The sequence below is a fragment of the Tachysurus fulvidraco genome, chromosome 15 (assembly GCF_022655615.1).
Source record: "Tachysurus fulvidraco isolate hzauxx_2018 chromosome 15, HZAU_PFXX_2.0, whole genome shotgun sequence".
NCBI classification, from domain to species: domain Eukaryota; kingdom Metazoa; phylum Chordata; class Actinopteri; order Siluriformes; family Bagridae; genus Tachysurus; species Tachysurus fulvidraco.
Genome location: NC_062532.1, coordinates 22,470,511 through 22,496,250, shown reverse-complemented (window position 1 = coordinate 22,496,250; position 25,740 = coordinate 22,470,511). Strand labels below are relative to the sequence as shown.

Below are 25,740 nucleotides of genomic sequence, written 5' to 3'. Positions count from 1 at the left end.
TGTTAATTAATTATTAAATTCTTATCAAAATAAGAAATTCAGAAATGGCTTGATGTACGCTGGTGTAAGCTGTGCTAGTCTAGCGTTTAAGTTCACTTTCACCTTTTAACATGCAGTTAACTTGACTCTAGTATTTAAAAAAAGACACTTTACTGCTATGCTAGTATAACAGCATTGTTAGCAATTACTTATTAAACATAAAATATATAAAACGCATTGATTTTCAGATCGATCCTGACGTGTTAGCTTATGGTAGCTAGTTAGCTAATTTAACCACCGGAAGTACCTAAAGACATCTTCTCAAAATTTATGTTGGCTAGCTAGCTAGCGGTAAAAAAATGTAGAATGCCAGGTTTTTGTTTTAAACCTGTATTTATTGTTTGTGTATACGAGCTTAGGTAGCATTAACTGTGAAAACTATGAATATGTCGAAGAACAACATGTAAAATCTAATACTGAAAAAATCGCAGTGTAAACTTATGATAGCTAGCTAGTTATTTTGACATTTTATCTTGGCACCAGTATTTAAAAAATATGTTCCACTGTGTTAGAATAAATCATAACACTTATTGATTTATTTTTTTTTATGTAAGCAACCATTTATAGTTATAGTTTGTAGAAAATTCTTTAATGAATGAATGTGTATGTGTGTGTGTGTGTGTGTGTGTGTATGTGTGTGTGTGTTAGATTCTGGCTTACGGTGATATGAACCATGAGTGGGTGGGGAACGACTGGCTGCCCAGTCTGGGTCTGCCACAGTACCGAAGCTACTTCATGGAGTCTCTGGTGGACGCCCGCATGCTGGACCACCTCACCAAGAAAGAGCTGCGTGGACAACTCAAAATGGTGGACAGCTTCCACAGGTACAAACGAACACCTGTAACCATGTGCACAAATAACCTGGTGGCTACTAAAGTGGAAGAACTTCACTGTTTAAATAGATATCAAAACATTCGTAACGCTTCCTGTTAATGATTATGGAGCTGTTACGTCCTGACAGGATTAACGTTCGATGCTAAACGGGTGTCATTTATACGTACAATTTACCAACACGTTTTTTTCTTCGTCTTTGATCCATCTTGTTGACCCTGTGACCTCAGGGTGAGTCTGCACTACGGCATCATGTGTCTGAAGCGACTGAACTACGACCGGAAGGAGTTGGAGAGGAAGAGAGATGAGAGCCAACACCAGAATAAAGGTCTCTCTTCTAACAAAAATTCCCCAAATCCTCCCTTTATCATTATGCTAATAAATGATTTATTTGAATTTTGTCATTCTGACATATTTATCCACTGATTCCCGTTTCCAGAATTCGGCGATCCGAGTCCCAAAGCTAAGTCAATATTTCCACACAGGAAGTCTATTTATTAGTTTATTTAAACTTCATCTACACAAACCCTCACCTTTTAACCTGAAACAAATTAAGGATAGAAAATGTGGACTGAAGAAATTATATTTTTTACTTTGCTTTAAAATGTAAAAAGAATCTGAATTAAAGCAAGAGACAAAACTTTAAGAAAAGTATTATACGTATTAATATTTATCACATTAATTACTTTTGTTTAATTTGAACATCATGGCTTCCAAAGCAGCCGATCCCAAAGAACCAGCACATCCCATTATATTGGGAATTTTTTTTTTTTTTTACATAGTTAATCATCTACTTTAATTCTACTTAACTACATAAATTAGTTGAATTCAGAATTAATTAACTAATCTATTTATTTATTTATTTATTAATTTATTATAATTATAAACAACACTCCACAAGCTCATATAATTAAAAGTTCGCTTTTCCAATACTTTTGAACTTTTCTGCACATCATTTTGTAATAATATTTCTCACAAGTCGGAAATGTTCCGCAGCTTGATTCGGGAATTTCTTCTGCCTTCTGATTGAATCAGGAAATGTACAGTGATTTCCGTTACACCCAAACAGAAACATGTTTTTCTCACATGTACTATTGTCTACAAACTCTGATATACAGAACGGTTCGGCGCTGAGGCTCGGCTTCGCTCAGGAAACTCTACAAAAGAACCACTTGAGAGACACAATTTAAACTAAAGTGTGTGGAGAGCGGAAGGGAGGTTTCCCAGCATGCATTTAGCCATAATAACAAATAACATGCTATTAGCTGCAGGTCAGTCTCTGCTCAACAAACTTTATTATCAACATGGAGGTTAAATGCGATTTAGAAAACTTCATCATTGGAACAGGAAGAAAAAAAATAATCAGGATGCCGAATGCAAAGAAACAAAAGGAGGAACGAGCTTAACATACGAGGCGTTGCCTTGTACCTACAATACGCTTAAATACGTTACTAAGGTTAGCTAAGGCTAATACGGTTGTGCGGTTAAAGGTACAACGTTGCGACATGTTTTAAGGATGTACAACATCTTTATGATGTGAATGATCATGTAAAGCTACATATTCAATTCAATTCAAGTTTATCTGTATGGCGCTTTTTGCGAAGGACGTCGTCTCAAAGCGGCTTTACGGAACATAAACATAGAACAAAAGGTTAATATAAAGAATTATATAAAGATGAATATTAGATATATTTAAATGTGTTTGCATTTATCCCTAATGAGCAAGTCTGAGGTGACTTGGGTGACTGTGAGGAGGAAAAACTCTCTTAAGCACTATTCGGACGGGATTAGTTTTACGTGGGGACGTGGAGTGATGCGATTTTACCTCAGGACGTCTGTAATATTAATTGGCCAATTCGCATGGGGACAAGACGTCTCAGTAAAACTAGCAGAAGTGGGAGGGGTAACTCGCTTTACGCTCCACAGTAACCTCCTTGTCGTCGTGTGCGTATGACATCGCTTCCTGTTATCACGTGCGCAAACTGGCGCCTCCATGCTTGAAAAACGTGCCAAAAACTACTTTTAAACAGGAAATGACGGAATTTTACCGTACATATTTACAGCGGGTCTTTTCGGACGGGATTAGTATTACCTGAGGTCATTTTTCCGGACCTTTTTAAATAAGGGAAAAGTCGCCGTAATCTTTACTGACATTGTCCGTAATGGTTACCGAGATGGCGCATTCGGACGGGACTAAAATCACAGAGAAGCTCTGGTAATAATGACTTTACCCCCCATGTCCCCATGTAGAACTTATCCCGGCCGAATAGGGCTTTAGACGGTAAAGGAAGGAACCTTGAGAGGAACCAGACTCAAAGGGGAACCTCATCGTCATCTGGGTGACACTGGGGGTGTGATTATATATATACAGTCTGATAAATGTCATGTTGATGTAAAAGATCACACGGAGTTGAACATAAAACTTTACTATTTACAGAAGTCGGTGTGAAGTGACATAATAAAACTTTAGATCGGATTTACAGCAGAAGTAAGAAGGAAGTCAAGGAAGTGTTTTTTTTTTGTGCTGCACAGATGTGATGGTTTGGTCGAACGAGCGAGTGATGTGCTGGGTTCAGTCCATCGGTCTGAAGGAATTTGCAGATAACCTGGCTGAGAGCGGAGTGCATGGAGCTCTACTCGCCCTGGACGACACCTTTGACTACACCGACCTGGCCCTGCTCCTGCAGATCCCCAACCAGAATACACAGGTGAGTGTGTGTGAGAGAGAGAGAGAGAGAGAGAGAGAGAGAGAGAGAGAGATTGCTCTAGTTGTACCGATGTCTCCACCCTTCCTCCAGTCATTGTCATCGTTGTCCTATTGTGTTAATCTGTTCTGTGTTTTGTCATTGTTTAGTTTTCTGTATCTCGCCTCTGGAGAAACATCTCCAAAGATCTAAAATACTTCCCGATGTTTTTTAACCCTACGTGGATTCACTAAGTGTGTAATAGGTGCATATGTCTGACGTGGTGCAAAAGTTTGCGATGAAAATTGTATAGAGAATATTTTTCTTCACTTTCTCAGGCACGCCAAGTCCTGGAGAAAGAGTACAACTCCCTGATCGCCATGGGAACCGAGCGGAGGCCAGATGAGGTGACGTGTGTTGAACTTGAACACATGAGTATTAATGCACGACATATTATATGTTATTTATAACTGAGTATAAAATCTGTAAATAACAAGAAAGAATACTCTGGAATGTAGCTACCGCTAGCAAATAAGGACTTAGTAACATCCATCACTTCCACCATCAACTCTGCATCCCGACTCGTACGGTACGCTGACGTGGTGTCGACTTAAGCAGGTTTTGCGACAAAGACTGTTGACCTCAGATGTTCACGGTTCTGCAGTTTGTGTCTGTTTGATTTGAAACACACTCCATTAAGTGTTGATGGACTTTTGTTTCTCTCTCTCAGGATGGCACCAAGACGTTCACTCGCTCTCCATCCTGGAGGAAGATGTTCCGTGAGAAGGACCTAAGAGGAGTGACCTCAGATTCTTCAGAGACGCTGCCTGCTAACTTCCGCGCCTCTGCCATATCCACTCCATCCGTGACTCTGCGGAAGGTTCAGAGTGAAGGTATTATGCTCAGTTATACATCCAGCATCAGAGCTAAACCTCATACATCCAGCATCGGAGCTAAACCTCATACATCCAGCATCGGAGCTAAACCTCATACATCCAGCATCGGAGCTAAACCTCATACATCCAGCATCAGCGCTAAACCTCATACATCCAGCATCAGAGCTAAACTTCATACATCCAGCATCGGCGCTAAACCTCATACATCCAGCATCGGCACTAAACCTCATACATCCAGCATCGTTGCTAAACTTCATACATCCAGCATCGGCGCTAAACCTCAACATTCTAACAGTGGTGTTTAGGTGTTTACCTCTTCTTCTCTTTCTCTGCAGTTTCTCCAAGGGGCGAGTCAGCATCAGTGAGAACATACTCTTGCTGAAGTCCTCAAAAGGTGTGCAGTAAAGTCAAACACACACACACACACACACACACACACACACACACACACACACACACACACACACACACACACACACACACAAATTTGTGCTCTGCATTTACAAGCATGTCAGGAATGCTAAGATTGTATGCTTGGCTTTAGTTTACGGGTCTTTAATAATGTAATGACCTGAGCTACAGTTTCCACATGTCTGAAGGGTCTCGTGTTCTGGAGCCACCTCGTTGTGTTCTCCCCGCTGTTGTTGTAATAAATTATACTCAGATCTTTAGTGGTTTATAAGAATTCCTGGTTCCGGGCAAATCTCTGCTGACGCGCTGGTGGGTGAATTAAATCCAGCTCACGCGAGCCCTGATGCTGACGCTGACGTACTGTGTCTCTCCACAGGGGGCGCCATTGGCACATGACTGCGAAACGTGCGGAGAGAGGGGGGAAAAAAGCAATGATTATATACATTTCGAAAACATGAAGAAAAGAAAAAAAAACCCCACTGGTCTGAACCATTCTGCAATAACAGAAGATGGAGCTGTGGAAATGGGAGGAAGATATAAAAAATAAAAAAGTACTTAAGGACTAAAGACGTGACGAATGTATGAGATAGGAAGGACAATGAGGACACTCAGACTGGCGTGGGACCGGAGGACTCTTTTTATCTTTCGCTCTGTCGTTCTCTCGTCCCTTTTTGTCCGTGCCATGATGTCTCTCAGTTGTCGGTTTAATCAAAGCTGCCTCTTTCTCCCCCTGTTCCTTCTTTTATTCGGACCAGCCCTGTGCGGATTGTATCAGCTCATAAAAAAACAAAACAAAAAAAAACAGAAAGCAGCTTTTTTTTTTTTTAACCCTTTTCTCACCCAGGGTTGTATTTATCGTTTTCCACCCAGACAGGATGGAAGGTAGCGCAGACAGACGACATCATTAAAGAGAAGAGAGAGAGAGAGAGAGAGAGAGAGAGAGAGAGAGAGAGAGAGAGAGAGAGAGAGAGAGAGAGAGAGAGAGTAAGGGGTCAAGCGTAACGGAAGGCGGTGTCTCCGCTACCCACCGTGCGAGGAACCTCATGCCTGAAAAGCATTACCGGATTTCCCCCAAGCCATAACAGAGGACGGAGAGCGAAGCGCAGAGGACAAAAAGAGAACGAAAGTAAACGAGAACTGAATCATTTCTTCTGTGTTGCGATGCATGTCGAACATCGAACAACGACTCAAACCTTTGGGGGGGAAATAAGACCACATGTGAATTCAGAATCTAAACTAAATGTACATTATCATACGACGACATCGAGAGCCTGGGGAACAATTTGTACAATGTGTGTATTTTCATTTTTATTTTTTTGATTTTGTATGATAACTATATTTATTTTATTTATGTATGTATCGAACAGCCGTATGTACATGTTCATTTATTACCTAATTCTGACTGTACGTTTGATTTTATCTAGTACGAAGCGTAAAATATCTAAAAAGGAAAAAAAAAAAAAAAACATATGAAAAACATGGTCATATGAAATTATGCTACTTGTAATGTGTAAAATTTTGAGGACAAACTTGTGTTATGATTTCAAACGAAACGGCGCCAAGGATGACGGCGACTCGGATCCAACGCGCCGCCGCCTGTGAAATAAAAAGTCATAAAGCCACTGACGCTATATAACGGAGGATGTGAAAATTAAAATAAAGCGGTCCTGAACGGTACCTCAGGTCATCTCGGTGTGTTTGTGATCCGCTCAGAGCGACTCTAGAGCATGTATCGGGTTTCGTGTGTCGTGTGCGTACGTGAGTATGTGTTCCGCTGTGTAAATGACCGTTGTTGATTCGCTGCAACCCTAAGACTGAGGACATGTATGTATGTTTGCAAAAAAACACACAAAAAAACAAAGGTATTTGTACATGTGCAAATATATTCATTAAGAATTCATGCTGTGTCTTTGCATGCTTGTGTGTGTGTGTGTGTGTGTGTGTGTGTGTGTGTGTGTGTGTGTGTGAGAGAGAGAGAGAAAGAGAGAGAGTGAGTGAGAGAGAGACAGAGAAAGAGTGTGTGAGAGAGAGAGCATGAGAGAGAGAGAAAGATTGTGAGAGAGAAAGAGAAAGAGTGTGTGTATGTGAGAGAGTGAGTGTGAGCAAGAGAGAGAGAGGAAGAGAGAGAAAGAGTGTGTGTGTGAGAGAGAGTGTGTGTGAGAGAGAGAGAGCATGAGAGTGAGAGAAAGATTGAGTGAGAGGGAGAATGAGAGAGAGAAAGAGTGTGTGTGTGAGAGAGAGAGAGAGAGAGATAAATGCTCTGTTGCTCTTAACATGGGTCACAGCGTGGATGGATAGATAGATAGATAGATAGATAGATAGATAGATAGATAGATAGATAGATAGATAGATAGATAGACAAAATTCAGTATGAGTCCATATGGCGCATAAAAAGGTAAAAGAAGAAAAAACTAATATAAAAGAACATAAACATAAACATGTCATTATCACTAACATTAACACAAGTGATTCAGTAATAACAGTTGAGGTAGTAAACAGATTAGATATTCCACTTAACATAAATAACATTAACTTGACTTTTCTCTCAGGTATGTTGTGACATGACCTGGTCACAGCTCCCACCGACAGCTCGGTTCTTGTTTCCGAGATCTGTTTATTTAGCATCAGTTCCATTAGTGTTTAGCATCGTATAGTTAACCTGAGTTAAAATATTATTACATGCAATATTAAGTTTATTAGTTTTATATAAGTTTTTTCCACCTGCCTGACACTTACCTCGAGGGAATGCTAAGCTAGCATTTGGCCATAATTTAGCTACTGTAATGGTTAAAGAAATCGCATAGCGTCTGCTTTAGTATAGTGCAAAGAGCGTATAAAAATCAGATCGTTTTCCCAAAGACTTCAGACACAAATTAACGTAAAGATAAAGTGACAAGTGGAAACAGAACAAAGGTGTCAAAAAAAAGAAAAGAAAAGACTTTGAAGGGGGTCACGGTGGCTTAGCGGTTAGCGGTTAGCACATTTGCCTCACAACTCCAGGGTCGGGGTTCGATTCCCGCCTCCGCCTTGTGTGTGTGGAGTTTGCATGTTCTCCCCGTGCCTCGGGGGTTTCCTCCGGGTACTCCGGTTTCCTCCTCCGGTCCAAAGACATGCATGGTAGGTTGATTGGCATCTCTGGAAAATTGTCCGTAGTGTGTGTGTGTGTGAGTGAATGAGAGTGTGTGTGTGCCCTGTGATGGGTTGGCACTCCGTCCAGGGTGTATCCTGCCTCGATGCCCGATGACGCCTGAGATAGGCACAGGCTCCCCGTGACCCGAGAAGTTCGGATAAGCGGTAGAAGATGAGTGAGAGTGAGTGAGTGAGAAAAGACTTTGACTAAATTTAATTCATTCATCAATCCTGCTAACGACGGAGCTACGGTGGAGCAGAACGTTAGTTTGATTAGCAGGTTATATTAGCATCGTCAACAGGAATAATCCGTGAAAGGTGCCAAAATTTCACTTTCACTTAAGTTATGTGAACCAGTCCAGCATACGGTAGATAATTAAGCTGCATATAAACAATGTGTTAATGACAATAACCTTTTTACGATCGTTCGTTAGCACGGACGGGTCATTGCTAAGTAGATAAGTAGTCGAACAAACGGGTTTGATGAACAAATTAACACGAGAATTATCTGTCAGCATCAAAAGGTTAATAAAGCGATTCGTTCGAAGAAGTACGACACTTTTTTGTTTCATCTTTCACTTCATTATTTATTAATGCCTTTAATATATAGATTTTAATTACATGGTCTTCTTTTGTGTCGAAAGGCCAAGTCGAATAGAACTCTAGAAATCTCAGTAAACGAAGAGTTTTAAAAAAGTTGTTGGTTTTTGCAGGCACTAAATGAAATTCTTCCAAACACACACACACACACACACACACACACACACACACACACACACACACACACACACACACACACACACACACACACACACACACACACACACTCCAGACTCCTGACTATGAGTGTTTTGTAATTCTATAAATATGTACATAGTTACATACTTACATAGATGTATGTGTTTTTCCCATACAGAACATTTACAAGGAAATATATTAATATCACAGGTACTCATGCTTACATACTAATAAACAGTAATAACTTACAGCCTTTATATAATAGATATATAACAAATATATATATATATAGATAAAAAAAACAGCATTTATGGAACTAGTATTGCAACAGGTACAGAAAAATGTAGAAATTGAGGTTGTTTTGTTTTATTGTTGTTTGTGGTAAACAGACGTGTGTCTCGTGAGGAAAAGCGAGATAACTCTATTCAATGTGTTTTACTTTCCCTCCCATTTCTATCTCTGTCTTTCTTCTCTCTCTCTCTCTGTCTCTCTTAGAGAAAAACTCCTGTCAGGTCCAGAAGTCTGACTCCACCACCAACGACTTAGTTCTCGATCACAGACGGTAGTCGATTGCTGCATTGATACATTCAACTTTGAAACAAAAACGAATCTGTGTTTCTATTAACTCCGATAGAGAGGCTAACGCTAACGGTTTAGTCGTCGGCGATTAGGATTTTTGTAAGAAGTTTCACGTTCCAAGTACAGTTAAAAATGCTATGACTAGCTTGTCCTACTTTGTGGCTACCAGCGAAGCCACGCCAACTAGCAGTAAACTAACGATGTCTAGGGTTTAGATACTGGATCCAACTTAAAAACTTATTTTCTGGATTAAAAAAGTCAGTGAAGAGAAAGACAATGGACTTATAAAAGAATATAAAAAAAAGACGTGTTCTGGTTTCCTTCACTTTGTACTGACATTATCTAGGTGACATTTGACCTATGGATTCTTGTGAGCCGATAGAAATGAAGATTAGGGGATTGTTAATCTGTTAAAAAAAAGATAAATAAATAAACAAATAAAATAGTCCCTTATTAGTAAGTATCGCTACAACAGAATTTCGCTTCTGTTTCTTACTGTTGCTTTGTGCACGTCTGAAAACAATTCATCTGATCCGCTAGCGCAGTGGTCCCCAACCCCCGGGCTGCGGACCGAATGGTACAGGGCCGCCCAAAGAACATTAAATTATTCCCATTTTATTTACTGTGGTGTATTTCTCTCGGGTTTGTGTGACTTTCCATGGACGAGAGGTTAACCGGGAGCTGAGAGACGTCACCTAAAGCCGCACCGATACCGCGCATGCGCAAAATATCATGATATCGGGCCGGGTTTAGGTGACGTCTGGAGCCGAGCGGCTGCAAGCGGCAGTGGTGTTGTAGCTTTGGTGGAGAGAGAAGGTGTGTATCGCTCTTCTCTCTGTTCACCGGTACTTTGTCATGTTTAACAGTGCTTGGTGTACGTGTATATTGTGTTTGCTCAAATTTAACCCACAAATGAGCAAAAATGAGCACGAAACAGACGTCGTTAGAAAGTTAGAAACTCTGCCGGTGTTCTGGATTAAAGTCATGGCGGAATACCCTGAGATTGTCACCACAGCACTTACATCCCTATCGCCATTTCCGACATGCTATCTGTGTGAAGCGGGGTTTTCTGCAGTGATGGCAACGAAACAAAACAACGGAATAAACTGGACATAAGCGACACACTTCGGGTGTCATTGTCTCCTATTACCCCAGATGGAACCGTCTCATTGTAAAGAAACAAGCTCAGGGTTCTCATCGATTTAGCGTTGTAGTGAGATAAAAAGGCATGTTTAAATACAATTAAATTAAAATTATTTATTTTAATTTAATTGTATAGCCACCGCCAACCCCACCGTGCCGCGGTAAAATTATCAAACAATGATAATTAGGTTGGGGACCACTGCGCTAGCGTATGCGAGGGTTTTGTGGGAAAACTTTTGGGACTATTTCTGCCCCTTTCACTAGTTACAGTATATTTAGATGTAGTTCTGAGGCTACATCTTCATAGACTTTTCCACAGGTTTTTATTTGTTTGTTTTCTTTTTACAAATTTGCACCTTCTCAGTGTACGTGTTTTAACTAGTGTTTTTAAAATTTGCATAAAAAAAATAGTCTTGAAATAGTCTTGCGCCATAATGTCGGGGCAATTAACACAGAATTTGACGTGATTGCGGCTCATTGTTTTTATCTGAATTTTAGAACTAAAAAAAGAACGATGTTTAGCTTATGTTACTTGCTAATGCTAGCTAGATAGCATGGTGATAAGATCGAACTTGAAGCGATTTTTTTTGGTCACATGATCCTAGAACAATCTATCATCTTGAACCCTACTGTTCATATACACTCATTGGCCATGTTTTACACCGACAGCTATGAGATACAATGCAAAACAAAGCCCATTACTGGTGTAAGTGTTCAGGGCAGGTTACACAACAAAGTTTACGCAAACGAGAAGCAAAGCCATATGAAGACTACCAATAGGTGTGAGAGGTGGTGGTGTGAGTGAGACTCGGGATTTTTAAGCCCTTTAAGCTTTTAAAACTAGGCAGCAGATATCAAGAGCAAGATCGTTTTAGGTTCATTCCAACATTACAGACTGTAATGCAATACGATTCACTACAGCAGTTCTTTTTTGACAGGTTGTTTTCAATTTGTCTTGTTGTGTCAGTATTACGTTACACCGGAGCAAAGTAGAAACAAAAGACCAGTATAGAGCGATTTCAATGAGGGTGCAAAATGGCTGCCAGTGTGACAGGTACAAATCCACTACAGAGTTGAACTGCAGGTAAACCCATTGCTTATCATGTACAACGGCACAGCGGAGTGCATGATGCAAAGGTCACTTGTAACCCCATAAACTAAACCCATACACATGATGCACATACACAGATTTACACAGACCTCACCATGTAGATGTAGATAAGGACTAGAGCCCACACATTCCATGTACAGTATAAGTTTATCAACCTCCATCCTTTACCGGTTTCAGTTTGCTGAAACTGTAGTTGGATAACAAGATTTTTAGATAACAGACACTTTTTTTATCCCAGCAGAGATTATGCGGTGATTAAACCCCCAACAACAAGAAGAACACCAACGTCGCTGCTGCAGCTTATCCACTCATACCTGCACCACTCACACTCCCACGTCAAAACCACAGAAATATCTAACAAACACTTGCTTTCATGCCGATCCCTTTACACTGATGGATGTAGTAGATGTGATAGGCTACAGTCCACGTAATGAGCTATAAGGCACTTTGTACCTGTTAGCAAGACCATAAAAAGGTGAGTGTATATTGCTTGATTGTTCTCCGTCTTACACTCATCTCGTCCCCTGACGTGTGGTTGAGGCTCGGTTCCTTTGTGTCCTCGAGTACAACACGCATACGCAGGATGTGTCAATGCGGATCCACCTCCATCCTGTTCCCCTGATGTTGTCCGATGTGAATGCTCTCACGTATGACTGCTTGGTCTGACACTCGCTCACCCAGTGGCGTTTGTCCACACCAAGGCAGCCAGCTCCAGCTACTCCATGCTCCCCGGCACGCACTCCGCGGTGATCCGGCCCGCGACACCGGGTCTCGTAGAAGTACTGAGTCATCATGCCCTTCTTGGTAGGAAACTTCTCCAGTACGGTGACGTTTTGCATGTGCAAGTCAAAAGCCGTTCGCCGGTCCATTACCCAGCTGCTTGTAGACTCGCAAACCGAGCGCTCGATGGGCGTGTGTGCAAGCTGCCTCTTTCTACGGTGTGGGGATGGAGTTGCATGCTCTGATGAGTCTGATAAATCCAGCAGGAGGTTCCTGTAGGATTCTCCATCTTTGCCCTTCTTTAACTCCTTGTCATCCACTTCATGTTCTTCACGTTGCTCGGGCATGAGCCCCAATTCCAGCATTATCTGCAAAGGAGGATGTTTGGGAGGCGAAGGGGAAGTGGAAAACAGCACTCGAGGGTTTGTGTCCAGCAGCAAAAGATCATCGTCCACCTGTAAGAGTCCATCTAAGCCCAATCCTAAGCCCTCGGGGGACACCGTGGGCATTGTGGTTAATGTGTTTCCTCTTGTTCCATCAGTCAGCTCCCTCAGATCCTCCTTGATTGTAGGCTTGTCTGTAGGGTGCAGGTCCCTTGGCCACTCTTTAAATCTTTCCATGGACACCTCCTCGTTTTTTCTATTCAACCCAATGTCTTTAGTCCTGTCTGCTTCAATCTGAGTTTCTACCTTGCCATCCTCCTGAAATTGACCATCTCTTGATTTAAAGTCCCTAAGTATGTGGTTCTCATTGGAAATGTGACGTTCTTGAAGTTTGCTTGAAGTTTGCAACCCGAGGTCAATCTTGCCTAGCTTTGCCTTCTTGTATTGCCTTCTTTCAGGCACAAAGTCCTCATTTATCAATGAAGATGTGTTGCTAACTGTGAGATCGGTTTGAATGTGGGTATCTGCCGTCCTGTGAGGTAATTTTTTTGCTGCTTTTTTATCGCTTGACATATATTCCGTGTGAGAATCGCTGTATTTGGAGATTGGGTTTACCGGTGATCTGGTGCTGAAGTTGTTGCCAGGCTCCATTGTCGCAGCAACAAGCCTGGGCACACTGGGTTGAGGGAAGAACAGGGCCGAGGCAATCACCATGGCAACCAGGGAAAGCCAGTGCATCACTCCCAAGACGTATCAGCTGGAAGAGAAAGACAGAATGCGTGAGAGAATGGAAGACCTGAAAATTTAAGATTACACCCCACATTACATTTATCAGGGAAATTCCAGGCACAAGTCCATCTCACAAAAAGAACCGCAATAACAGTAAAGTTTAAATGGCAATAGGCCTCCGGCTCTGGCACAGATCAGTGGGGGAAAAACACAAAAGTGAGGTAGTCTGTGTGTACAAAATGAGTCGGGTTATTTTACTGTCAGACGATGCAAAACATGACTGTATAGGAGCTAACATTCCACAGATTTGGGCTGAGATGCAGATGGTCACTAGCTTAGTGAATATTATTGGTCCAATTATTATAGATACTTCTCAAATAATTTCAGATCTCAGAACTTGACTGATGTTGGTGTTTGAAGAAATATTCATTTTATGATGTATACACTGGGTTGGGGGAAGTCGTGGCCTAATGGTTAGAGAGTCTGACTCCTAACCCTAAGGTTGTGGGTTCGAGTCTCGGCCCGGCAATACCACGACTGAGGTGCCCTTGAGCAAGGCACCGAACCCCTCCGACTACTCCCCGGGTGCCACAGCATAAATGGCTGCCCGCTGCTCTGGGTGTGTGTTCACGGTGTGTGTGTGTGTGTGTGTTCACTGAGGTGTGTGTGAGTATGGGTCAGCGTACTCAGCCGTATGTCACGTCACTCAAACCTTCTTGTATACACAGGACAGCAAACCACCCAACAACATCAGACCTACAGACTTCACCCAAACCTGGAGGCCATCCAACACATGGTAAAATACATTCAGGTGTTCGCAAAATTTCAAATAAGTCTGATTTACAATGTGGTTTAGAAGGCCAGCATGAAGGCTCTGGGTTGTTGATCGTGGAGGATCGGGGTTCAAGGCCCAGCACAAGCTGCCGCTGTATCATAGCTGCCCCTACACTCTGACCCCAACCTCCTCAGTTGGGGTATGTGAAGAAAAGAATTCCACTGTGCTGTAATGTATACGTGGTGATAATAAAGGCTTCTATGGCCCTTTCTTTTTATTTATTTTTTGGAACAGGAAATGAAATCGGGTCAGAACACAACAAACCGATACACCTATCCAAGCTGTCATCTAAATAATGGAAGGACCCTCGAGATGGCCGTGAGAATCTAGGGCTAGGGCTAGCGATGAGGGGAAGTTGACAAGGTGGTGGTACAAACGAATGTTGGAATGGGATTGTCTACATGAGCTAACAGGTCTCTGCTCTTGTCAGATAAATCGCTCTGATCGACAACATCGAGGTGGACCATCGTTCACACCTGTCTTAAATTCCCAGCCTGCAAATGGCTTTCATCTAATGTCACTTACCGTCAAGATTATGTCAAGTCTCAAGTGTGCCACTAAAGTAGAGTTCAAGTCGAGTTCTGACTGATACTGGCTAGGCGTATCGCAACTGCAACCAAATCACTGTCAAACCTTCCCCTTCCCCCAAACCAACTGCACCGCATTGCTGAAGTGATGTTTGTCGCATAAGCGGTTCTTTCGATGAGAAATTGAGCGGCTCTGGTATCTGGTACCTAAGGGCAATCGGGGTAGACGTTCAAACCCCTGTCAGGTTTTTGTGAAGCAGAAGAAAACCAGAAGATGCAGAAGAATGAGAAGAGAAGTAACTCTGGACAGACTCTGATACTCAGAAGCTATAAAACTATAACCAGCTATAACTCACAGGCTATAAATCCCATCGAGGGTTTTACTGCAGATTATACTGCAGGCTGCTTGTGCGTTCTATAAGGACAGCAGACTTCAAAATAATATAACAGGCCTTACTTCTAAACTGCGTTGATCGTGCAGGTTAAATGCATTTACTGGCAAAGGAATGTTCTGGCAAATGCAGACCAATTCATCGCGCCCTTGCAAAAATCTTTTTGAGCACTAAATGTTCTCTGTGATTAAATAAAGGTTAAATGTATTAAATGAAAAGCAGCAAAAAAAAAAAAAAAAAAAAAAAAAAAAAAAAAAAAAAGGTTATTGGGTTTTGGGTTTTTAATAGCAGTAACCCCCTCCTCTGTTCGCGCACACAATGCGTTCCGTATGTTTCACCTCTGAGCCTGTAATGAACAGCAGACTTCACAGAGTGCTGAGTAAAATCCTGCGAGTTGGCACCATCCCTCTGACTGCTAGTGTTTCACATGATGGTTTAATTGAGCCAGTGAATGAAGCAATAATTAGCCTGTAGAGATTTTTGGCATTCAGCATGCTAACAGAGAGTCTGACTCAACCACCAGGGGGCAAACAAAGCCACATCTTCAAACTGTGTGTGTGTGTGTGTGTGATCGTGTGTGTGTGTGTGTGTGTTTGTGGTCGATGGCAAACGGTTGAACTTGAAAATGTTCTTCTAGCTTCCAGGTGCCAATCATTAAGGCTGCTACTGTTCTTACTGCGTCAAAAGCGACAGGAATGAATGGTGTAGAGAGAGTGAGCGAGAGAATGAAAGAGTGAAGGAATGCTCAGAATGTGAAGGATGTGGCTCCTCCTGGGTAACCCCAGGGAGGACAGAATAGAACGAGAGAAATCATGCATATAATCTTATTGTCGCAGTAAAATTACGTCCATTGAGAAAATAATAGCAACACCGCTTCACCCTCGGTGAATTCTGTCTTTCATGAAGACAAACAAGAGGAAGATGAAAATAATGGTCTGTGTCAATACGTGCCATGACATGAAAGACCTTTTAATGATTTTTAGGCCCTAATTTCCACCCGTGCTTTCTTTTCGCTGTCCTCCCTCTCAGACATAAAGCTTGTGCTGTCCTCCCAATCGTAAATCCATCATTACTACAGAGGTGGAAGTGTATAAAGGGATGGGCGAGATGCATTGTTGTGTTAAAGGGGATGGTGATGCCTGATGTCAGTGTTTTTCTTTTGATTTCCTCTCAAAGAGTTCCTCTTAAAGACATTCAGCAGCACCTGGAATGTCACGTATACGTTGTCTGCGGCTGTTGGGATTGATGACACAGGCGTGTGATGTCATAAAATCGTCTTAAATGTCAAAATTAAGTGTAGCGATAAATATTACCTTCACGAAGACATCCAGATTCAGTATCCAGCCTCTGATGATCTGAGTATTTAGAACTGAGGGTCTACATCAGTATTCAGACCTTAGATGTAAAGATATGAAGTTATTTGAGGGTACTGGTGGGGCAGAGAGGCTTTTGAACCAGAGGTGTGTCTCAGTTACGTCTGATTCTCACCGTGAACTGAAGTTAACCTTTCTCTGTTCGGTGTTAGAGCCGACGGAGCTTAATGCTGATATATAAGCCTTCATAAGCTGTCAGACAATAAAGACGGAAACATAATGTTCAGTTAAGATCAGCTGCAGTGATGAACGTGTTAATTACAACAAGGTCCGTTCACGCTACTATTAGATTCTCATTCGTACCGTACATGAACCTATCGGCCTCTTTAATCCTCAGGTAAAAAAGTGTCCCGTTTAAAAAGACAAAGTCTCTAGTCCCAGTTTTTTGGGTTGTTTAAAGGCCTGTTTTTAAAGCTGGTGACCTAGAAAGTAAATAAAAAAATAAACAAATAACTTTCACCACTTAAAAAGCGATGTAGCTGTTCAACCAGAGTCTCCGGCCCTGAATACGGCGCCTATATTTTATGAGACGTTCCAGTAAAATTTTAACGATGTGTCACAGCTGAATTGGACTAATTCCTATTTTCATTCCAGTGACCCATCTGTTAATATCCTGTCAGAATTTGGTCAGAACTACGGAGAAAAAAGAACACAGACATTTAAACCTCACATAAATCACCCAAGTGGAGAAACCAGAGCTGGCATTAAATAAAATAATAAAAGTAATTCTCTTTACGTTATCATTTTAAACTAGATTTGTAAAGGTCGTCGCGACAAACTTTGATGTTGGCTTTGATGGTGCACGTATTCGCTTAGGCCGGTGCGTTTTGGAGGCGAGTGGACATGAGGGTCAGTGTTACTTTTGGAAGCAGGTAGACAGAAAGCTAGTGTGCCAAAACATTTGATGGTAAGTGGAGACCAGCATGTGACGTCATCCGAATACTCGAGGAAGTTCCCCACATTGGGCTGTTTTTTGATATGTCACATGTCCATGTCGTGCTAATTCTTTTTTTTTCATGTGACGTCACGTGAAGTGACCAGAATACCCGTGAGAAAGTTCCCCTCAGTGTTTTGACATCTCACATGTCCATGTTGTAAAAAGTGTTTTGATTTTGCATATTTTGGGGGCGGGGCTGCGGGACAACCGAAAGTCCAGTCGATACACCAATTTAAACCTTTGTTCAGAGTCTCACCCTAAAGGAGCTGGCCGAGTTTGGTGTAGAGAGTTAGAAAGCTTGCCGAGTTATAAACCTCCAAATTTTATAATGGGTGTCTATGGGAAAAAAAGGCCAATTTGAGACCCGGTACCAGAAGTACCGGTACTCGGATCGCTTAGAAAAGTCATAGCAACAAACTTCAGACCGGGGTCTACAACATATCCGGATTTGGTGCATGTGGCTCGAAAGCTCTAGGAGGAGTTACTCTTTATAAATTTTAGTCTAAGCTTAAATAGGAAAACAGAATGTTGGCTTCTACAAAGCGACATCATAATATTTAAAAAAAACAACACACACATTATGTTTAACTGCACTTGAGTCAATTCTGAGACCAAGCAGACCAAGAAACCAAAAACCTGGCTAAGATTCAAGATTCAAGCTTTTTATTTGTCACATACACAGTTATAAAAATCTCAAGTCTGAGAGCATGTGAGCAACACGGTCCTGGAACCCAGCAAGATAATATGGAAGGTCATAATACCTACACCTAACACTACCAGCCATATCGACATCCCTAACCTAACCTGACCTGACCTGACCTGACCTGACCCTCACGGACCCAGAACTCTAAAGCACACTCTTAATCTTTCATTTAAATGTAGCGAATGGGAACGAAGAAGGAAAACGTTAAACATCAGCACATGGAGCATGTGTCATTAATCTCCAGGCAATATGTTTCACAGCTCCAAGCTCTAAGCTGCGAACCTCACTGAAACTGGAGTAGGATGGAAGACCTCACTCTATACGGTATCAGTCCTACACAGGGTACAGCAGGTTAGCAGCAGTGTTTCTTGGTTTAAATACTCAAATATTTTCGGTGTCATGATGAACAGATTTGTTTTTTTTTATCTGAAGCGACGTTTCCAAAATATCCTCAGGAATCTGTTTGGAATTTTTTACTGAGTTGTAAATGTTACTCCTGCTCCATCGATCCCAAAAGGACCTTCTTAGAGCTGCGAGTTCTGTGGGTTTGTCACGTCGACAATTAATAGACTGGTGTTTACTTTTGGAAATGTCATGCTCGCGCTGATCAAACAAGAGGACGATCGTGCTCGAATAATTCTCTTGCAAGAAATTCCGCTCGTGTTATAAACAGTTATGGTAGAGTGCGGAGGCCAAAACACGGCACTCGTTTAATCTCATGTGGAGAACCTTGATGAACTGTGCTAGACCTCGTGTTTGTAATGTGCTAAACTTCTCTCTATGCTTGTGGTTGTTATGGGGATAGTGTGTGTGTGTGTGTGTGTGTGTGTGTGTGTGTGTGTGTGTGTGTGCATGCGTGTAAAATAAGGAGATTCCAAGTGTCTATTTCACATTTGTGTTAAAAGGCTAGTGGTGAGACACAAAAGAGAGCTTGTTTGTGTGAATCTGTATGCCGGTGTATGGGGTTTAAGAGTAATAGACTCTGTCAGTGTGTGTGTCTGTTTGTATGTATCTTTGTGTATATGTGTGTGTGTGTGTGTGTGTGTGTTTGAGTATAAAGCCCACAGAGTAAGATGTATCGTCACACCTAGCTAGGAGACCCAGTCGAGCGCATTATCACAGCAACTAGAGCGTAATGGAGATAAAGTGCTACGGTTTGTCACTGACCTCCTCTCAATCTGTCACCTGCACGTGTATTCATGAAGTGCATGCACACACACACACACACACACACACACACACACACACACACACACACACACACACACACACACACACACACACACACAAACACTTTCACCCACGTCTATCAAATTCCCTTTTGAAAATAACACCTTTCCCCTGAGCGGTTAACGACACATAAATCAGGCATGTCAGCCATAGTGAAGCCTCATTTTCCAATCACACGCCTCACAGTCGACGCACCGCCACTTGTGAGACATGCAGATCACCTGAACTCTTACAGGAAGGTATTTGGGCCCATCGCTAAATCCTCTAACAAAAACAAAATGACTGACGGAAGTTAAACGCAACACACTTTGATTTAAGTGGTTACGATTGTGACAACAGTGTTCATGTACAACGGTGAAATTTGTACGTCAAGCACAAGCTAGTTCATGAATGAGGCTAAGAACAGAACATGTAATAATAATAATAATAATAATAATAATAATAATAAATTACAAATTATGATGCTGAACCACATCCAGAGTATCAGTAAAGTTCTGAGCCTCGCTGAGGCAACAGAACAGGTTTGTTGCACCTGCGTGCGATACGTAGTATTAGCGACTGGTTATGCTATGCTTCAGCGATATTAGCATCAATAGCTTTGTGGATGTTTTTATCTTTGATGTTTGAATAATACAAAACCTTTCGAAACTGCTGTCCTCACGCTGCCTTCCACACAGCATGAAGGAGTTCTGATGGTGACGTGTAAATATTACAAATTGTTACGGATGTTGATGTTTGCACACGATGCCCACAAAAGCCCATAAAATAAAATAGTAGAGAGCTGAAAGCAATTAAAGAGCTCTTTCTTGCGAGTCGTAATATGAAACGTCACAAAATGTTAATTAAATTGATTCATCCATCCATCCATTCATTCATTCATTTTCTACTTATCCGAACTTCTCGGGTCACGGGGAGCCTGTGCCTATCTCAGGCGTCATCGGGCGTCGAGGCAGGATACACCCTGGACGGAGTGCCGACCCATCACAGGGCACACACACACACTCATTCACTCACACACACACACACACACACACACACACTACGGACAATTTTCCAGAGATCCCAATCAACCTACCATGCATGTCTTTGGACCGGGGGAGGAAACCGGAGTACCCGAAGGAAACCCCCGAGGCACGGGGAGAACATGCAAACTCCACACACACAAGGCGGAGGCGGGAATCGAACCCCCAACCCTGGAGGTGTGAGGCGAACGTGCTAACCACTAAGCCACCGTGACCCCCAAATTGATTTAATAAAAATAAAATAAAAATTATAAAAACTCACGGCCAATGAAACATTTTTGTCTTTAATGTATCTGCTTGATACAGACTCAGAAGTGAAAAGTCAGACACAAATGTTTTTCCCGACTGGGTTTTATTGTACTTCATATTTCTCATGTAAAATCTTCTGCGATCGATTTTCCGAATAAATTCTTTCATATCCGGCCCGATCGAGGAGGCCCAGCATGTGGGCAATATCACATTATATAATATTTACTGACGGGAAACTTAGCCGAAAATCCATTAAAGAAGCTGGGAAATGTAATGTTTTGTGTTTGATTCAAGTTTCACGGTAAAACGAAGCCTTCGTTAAAGACGACATATCTGTGAACCTCGTTCGTCATCGGTGTGGATTAGCAGCATCCCACTCATCGACACACCCCGCAGAAAAAGGCCAAGCTCAGCGTTCTCTCGGAGCGAGACGGAAATTAAACAGCAAAGACGTGGAAATTAGTTGCAGAAGCTTATCAATCAGTACAGGAATGTTGTTGCAACTCGGCACACGCGGTTCTAATATTTCGGATTTGCAGATCAAGCACCAGAGCCGCCACCGAGTAAAGGGACTTTCAGACGTCATCCTGTAGGGCTTACATGTTACATGGGTGGTCATGCTATCTCTCTTTCTCCCTCTCTCTCTCTCTCTCTCTCTCTCTCTCTCTGTCTGTGTTTGTGCGTTTCGTTTTCTCCAGTGCAAAAAAAAGCCAGAGAAAGTCCAGACCTTGCTCTGAGAACTTCTCTGCATAACGTTATTGGTGTAGTGAATTAGAAAGCTTCCATTAATGGCATTCGTACTCAAGATTTCATCTGCATCTACTTTTACAACCTTTTAAACACCTGATATATGATACAACATTAGGAAGTGGAACATGTTTCTTTTTTAATGTTTTTACTATCTGCGAGAAACGTGCAGGTTAGAACAGACTCGACATTGTGTGTGTGTGTCTGTTTATTATTGAGTGCTTCTTCGGTAGCCGATCCTTAGCTCTGGAAGCTATGCCCTGGAGATATACTTGTCCACTGCCACTCTCGTCTCCCTGCATGTCTGTTTTTTCCATAACACATGCACCTTTGCTCTGCTCATAAATCTTAAACACAACTGCTCTGACTGCATGGTGGTGTCTACATCTGTACTCTCACTACGGAAATAAATGAAATGAGTATTTACTCTGGATGTTGGGAAAAGCTTGAAATGGATCGCTTAAAATAAAGATTTTAAGTATTGAAGGCACCATCAAACGCTGATATTGGAAGGAAGGGTAAGTCTAGTTCATCACACCTACTCATTCACAGAAATGTTTCGTTCTAACATAATGTAGCGGTGCTTACCTAAGCATTGTAGTAGTGACCATATTGTTGTATGGGCAAATCCCAGAGACACCTATGTTAGGGTTGTATATTGCCCTGCTTAAATACGTAAACTTTTTGGTGTGGCATTTAGATGTATTGAGCGTCCAGAAGGTTGTGAGTTCAAATCACATTGAGCCTCTGTTTGACCCTTAAGGCTGTATTTTCTCTCCTCGTATTGTAAAGGTCGTCTGTTATTTTACACGTCAAAAGAGCACTCAACTTATAATAATAATGACCAGAAGGCTGCGATTTCAAATCCTTTGAGAAACATCTTCTTGGCCCTTGAACAAACTCCCTACACTTTTTTCAGTATATAGATCTGTGTACATTTTTAAATCTTTTGTGTAGTGTTAGGTGTGTATATGTTACAATGGTGTATGTTTCTGCACTTTTGTTGTAAGGTCAAATACCAGACTGCCTCTATGTAGAACAGCTCCGATTATTTGTGGTTTTGTGTGTGTGTGTGTGTGTGTGTGTGTGTGTGTGTCATATACATAAATACACTGTAAATAATGCTGCTTGATCAGTCTCCTGTAAACACACACACTGTGAGGAAGATACTGTAAATAATAAAATTTGTCTAAAAGCTGGAAAAGTAAGACATCGGTTCCAACATGTGTGTCATCACATTCAGACCTCTGACCCAATGCCTCTCTCTCTCTCTTCATCTCTCTCTCTATCTCTCTGCCTGTCTTCCATTTGGCTGTCTCTGGAGTCTACTAGCAGCTGGAAAATAAGTGCAAAACAAAAAGCCTTTACTCATTCTACTGAGAAACAATCCATCAAGGCTAGCAATTAGAAAAAAATCAACAAAACACAACAGGCATACTTAGGGGATGATGTGTGAAGAGAAACACCCGCCTGAACCCGAACTCTCATTCAGTCCTAGCCAAACGTGATGTGTCCCACGGTGAACACGTACAAGCAGAGAAGCTGGAGAAAGTAAATCATTTAGGACGTACACTATTACATCCATGAACTCAGTAAACTAGTTAAACTATGGTATAAATCTGGCTAGCGAATGCCGGGCTTGTTTTATCCTGTAAGGACAATTTTGACTACAGCAAAGCGTAGAATATTAATGTGGGAAAATTCACCACATAGTTCACCAACGTGCATACAGTAAAATGTTGAAATTCTGTCCTGCTGAAACATTGAATATAACAACAACAACAACAAAAGGCAAGACGTGTAATTCAACACTGCATTTGATCTTTCGACACTAAGATGATTTAGCTCTGTAGCTGCTAATTCAGCAAAGTGTGCGTGTTTGTTTAGCTTTAAGGATTTGGCTCAATAGAAGAAATAAAAAAACTACAAGAAACACTTCAGGAAAGTCTTAAATACTGAGACGTATAGGAACCGACTGAAGACACAAACGGGTTCTGCTACTTATAGTCAAATTATATAATTAGCTTGTAATGTTTGGAAGCCTGACAGACTTGGTGTACATGAACAAAACAAAACAAAAAAATAAAACAAACAAACAAACAAACAAACAAACAAACAACAACAATCCTAAATCCAAACGTGGTGTTAAGGATTTATATCTTTTTACACAAATAAACAGATATTTATATTAACAGAATTATTTGAAAGTGGGAATAGAGATGATTCTAAACTTTGTGTGATAAAATTAAGGGCATTGAAGAGAGATTTTACCTCAGAATCTTACCGTTTAGGTGACTTTCGGACCGCACGTCCTTTCGACACAAACCGCATTGATTCCCACGAGCAAAGTTTCCACTTGTAAGAATTCGTCAAACTGAAGATCACCTGAAGAATTTAAGGTTGTTTTTTTGGTTTGTTTGTTTGTTTTCTGTTTAAAGATCAACATTTAAAATATCCGTTCACGCCATCGGCTCATTTTCGCTTCGTTTTAACGGAAGTGTCAGATTCCGTTAGATTCCGTTAATAATCCGAGTTTAAATTTTTAAATTCCTCAATTCGGACAGCTCGTGAGGCATCTCGCGCCGATCCGAGTCCGTGCGCGCGACGTGAACAGCTCGCCTCGCGCACCCAGCGATAGCTTAGTGCTACCACCTTGTCGCAACTTCTTAGCACATTTTATAGTAGAAAATCCGTTCAGACGTCAAAACCGAACGAATATCTGAGTGAAAACAACCGATTGCGGATTAAAATATCACCAAGAGATTTCTTTTTAGGACGCGCAGGAAGGTCTTCCAGGAACGTCCGTATGGAAAGGTGAGGGATTCTTGTGAGGCTTTCGAATAGGACCAGACCCATAAGGGGGCTGGTATCAAGACGAGGGGGGATGAAAAAGAAGAAGAAGAAGACATGAGAAGGAAAACGGAGAAACAACATCTGCTGCCTGTGGGTGTAATCACACAACATTTCAACTCATTGAAGAAAAAAAAAAACGTGAAGCTTGACAAGGTTTCCTTTTGAACTCAAGCTAGTTTCTGTTTGTCTGATTAACACCAAAGCCTTCAGCTTCTGGGGAGGAAACAGCAAATTTAAAGAGACTTTACCTTAAATATAATATTGGCATGTTAGACATGTTTGTAATCCAGATGTTGAAACATTTGGCTGTTTATAGCATTAAAAAAACAAAATACACACAGAAGTCATCAAATAATCTTAGACATGTGCAATCATTCAGGACTGGGATGAAGATTATAGATTAAAGTTGGTGTCAGTAGTTAAATAATTACAAAACTAAGTGTTCCAAATAGCTTCTTGGTAGTCTGTTGCTTATTTTTGTTTGTTTGTTTTTTGTTTACGGTCTATTTAGAAATTGTTTTAGTTATATATTATTTCTAAACTAATTAGTAAATTGTAAAAAAAAATATATATATTCGTTAATTTTAATAACTAAGATAAGTTAGCTGTTGTAAGGAATGTCTATTCCATTCCTAGCTCTTTACGATGTCTCTATACACGGTTAACGAAAGGGTTTTTATATGCAAAACAAAAACAAAACAAAACATGGTGAACTGTAGACTTTTTGGACCAGGACTAGTCTGAGGAATCAACTGAACAATTCTTTTGGATTTGTCACTTTACTGCACCGTTCCACATTTAAAGGAAAGAAAATTCCCCAAATGTTGCTTGTTGTGCTTTTGCTTCGTCGCTTGATACTGCCACTGAAATCCATACTCCGTTCTGTGCATGTACAAAAAAAAAACATGAATGTTAATCTCTGGCTTTTGTACCATGGGGATAGTCTTTACAGTGAGTTTGCCGACACTGAGCTTTATCTCAGCCTCATGAATCACACTCTACTAATGTTAACATTAACATCAATCTTAAGTGATTTAGGGATTTCCGCTGGCTAGAATGTGAACTCCAAATATTTGTGGAGAGGCAGGGAAGGAATTATCCTCAATTTGTTGTTCAAAAATAAAAGGAAACTGAGAAAACTGCCTGTTCTATCAAACTCACGTTATATAAAAACATTTTACTGAGCACTTTTATGCATTCTAAGAAGTAGTTTTAAGAATGTTTTTCTATTTGAAATTATGCTGCAACACTTACAGATGTAACCTAATGTACAGCCTCGAGACCTTTTACTGTTCGACCAACTCATTAATTAATTAATTCATTCATTCATTCATTTTCTACCACTTATCTGAACTACCTCGGGTCACGGGGAGCCTGTGCCTATCTCAGGCGTCATCGGGCATCGAGGCAGGATACACCCTGGACGGAGTGCCAACCCAACACAGGGCACACACACACTCTCATTCACTCACTCACACA

At 41.3% G+C, this 25,740-nt stretch overlaps 2 protein-coding genes across 7 annotated transcripts in view; one reads left to right on the top strand and one right to left on the bottom strand.

Moving 5' to 3' along the window:
• ppfia3 (PTPRF interacting protein alpha 3) overlaps positions 1-6,761 on the top strand; it is a 46,915-nt gene extending 40,154 nt beyond the window's left edge. The window contains exons 21-27 of the mRNA XM_047801151.1: positions 688-863; positions 1,101-1,198; positions 3,403-3,578; positions 3,893-3,961; positions 4,285-4,447; positions 4,786-4,844; positions 5,238-6,761. Of these exons, the coding sequence (XP_047657107.1) occupies positions 688-863; positions 1,101-1,198; positions 3,403-3,578; positions 3,893-3,961; positions 4,285-4,447; positions 4,786-4,832 (729 nt within the window). The 3' untranslated portion in view covers positions 4,833-4,844; positions 5,238-6,761. The remainder of the gene's footprint in view (positions 1-687; positions 864-1,100; positions 1,199-3,402; positions 3,579-3,892; positions 3,962-4,284; positions 4,448-4,785; positions 4,845-5,237) is intronic.
• Positions 6,762-11,149: 4,388 nt separating this feature from the next.
• LOC113663916 lies at positions 11,150-24,693 on the bottom strand. 6 transcript variants are annotated; one of them, XM_047800989.1, is made up of 4 exons: positions 23,680-24,693; positions 22,847-22,950; positions 22,654-22,743; positions 11,150-13,421 (listed from the first exon to the last, which is right to left on the bottom strand). In XM_047800989.1, exon 4 carries the CDS (start codon positions 13,400-13,402, stop codon positions 12,074-12,076), a length of 1,329 nt encoding a protein of 442 aa, XP_047656945.1. In that variant the 5' UTR covers positions 13,403-13,421; positions 22,654-22,743; positions 22,847-22,950; positions 23,680-24,693; the 3' UTR covers positions 11,150-12,073. The 6 variants fall into 6 exon arrangements, 5 of the variants coding, with proteins under 5 accessions (XP_047656945.1, XP_047656943.1, XP_047656944.1 ...); XM_047800987.1 differs by having other exon boundaries at positions 23,693-24,692; XM_047800988.1 differs by lacking the exon at positions 22,654-22,743 and having other exon boundaries at positions 23,693-24,693.
• Positions 24,694-25,740: the final 1,047 nt, after the last annotated feature.

Bases quoted from the DNA above. Each gene is read 5' to 3' on its own strand.
- LOC113663916 (XM_047800989.1), bottom strand. From the start codon at position 13,402: ATGCACTGGCTTTCCCTGGTTGCCATGGTGATTGCCTCGGCCCTGTTC.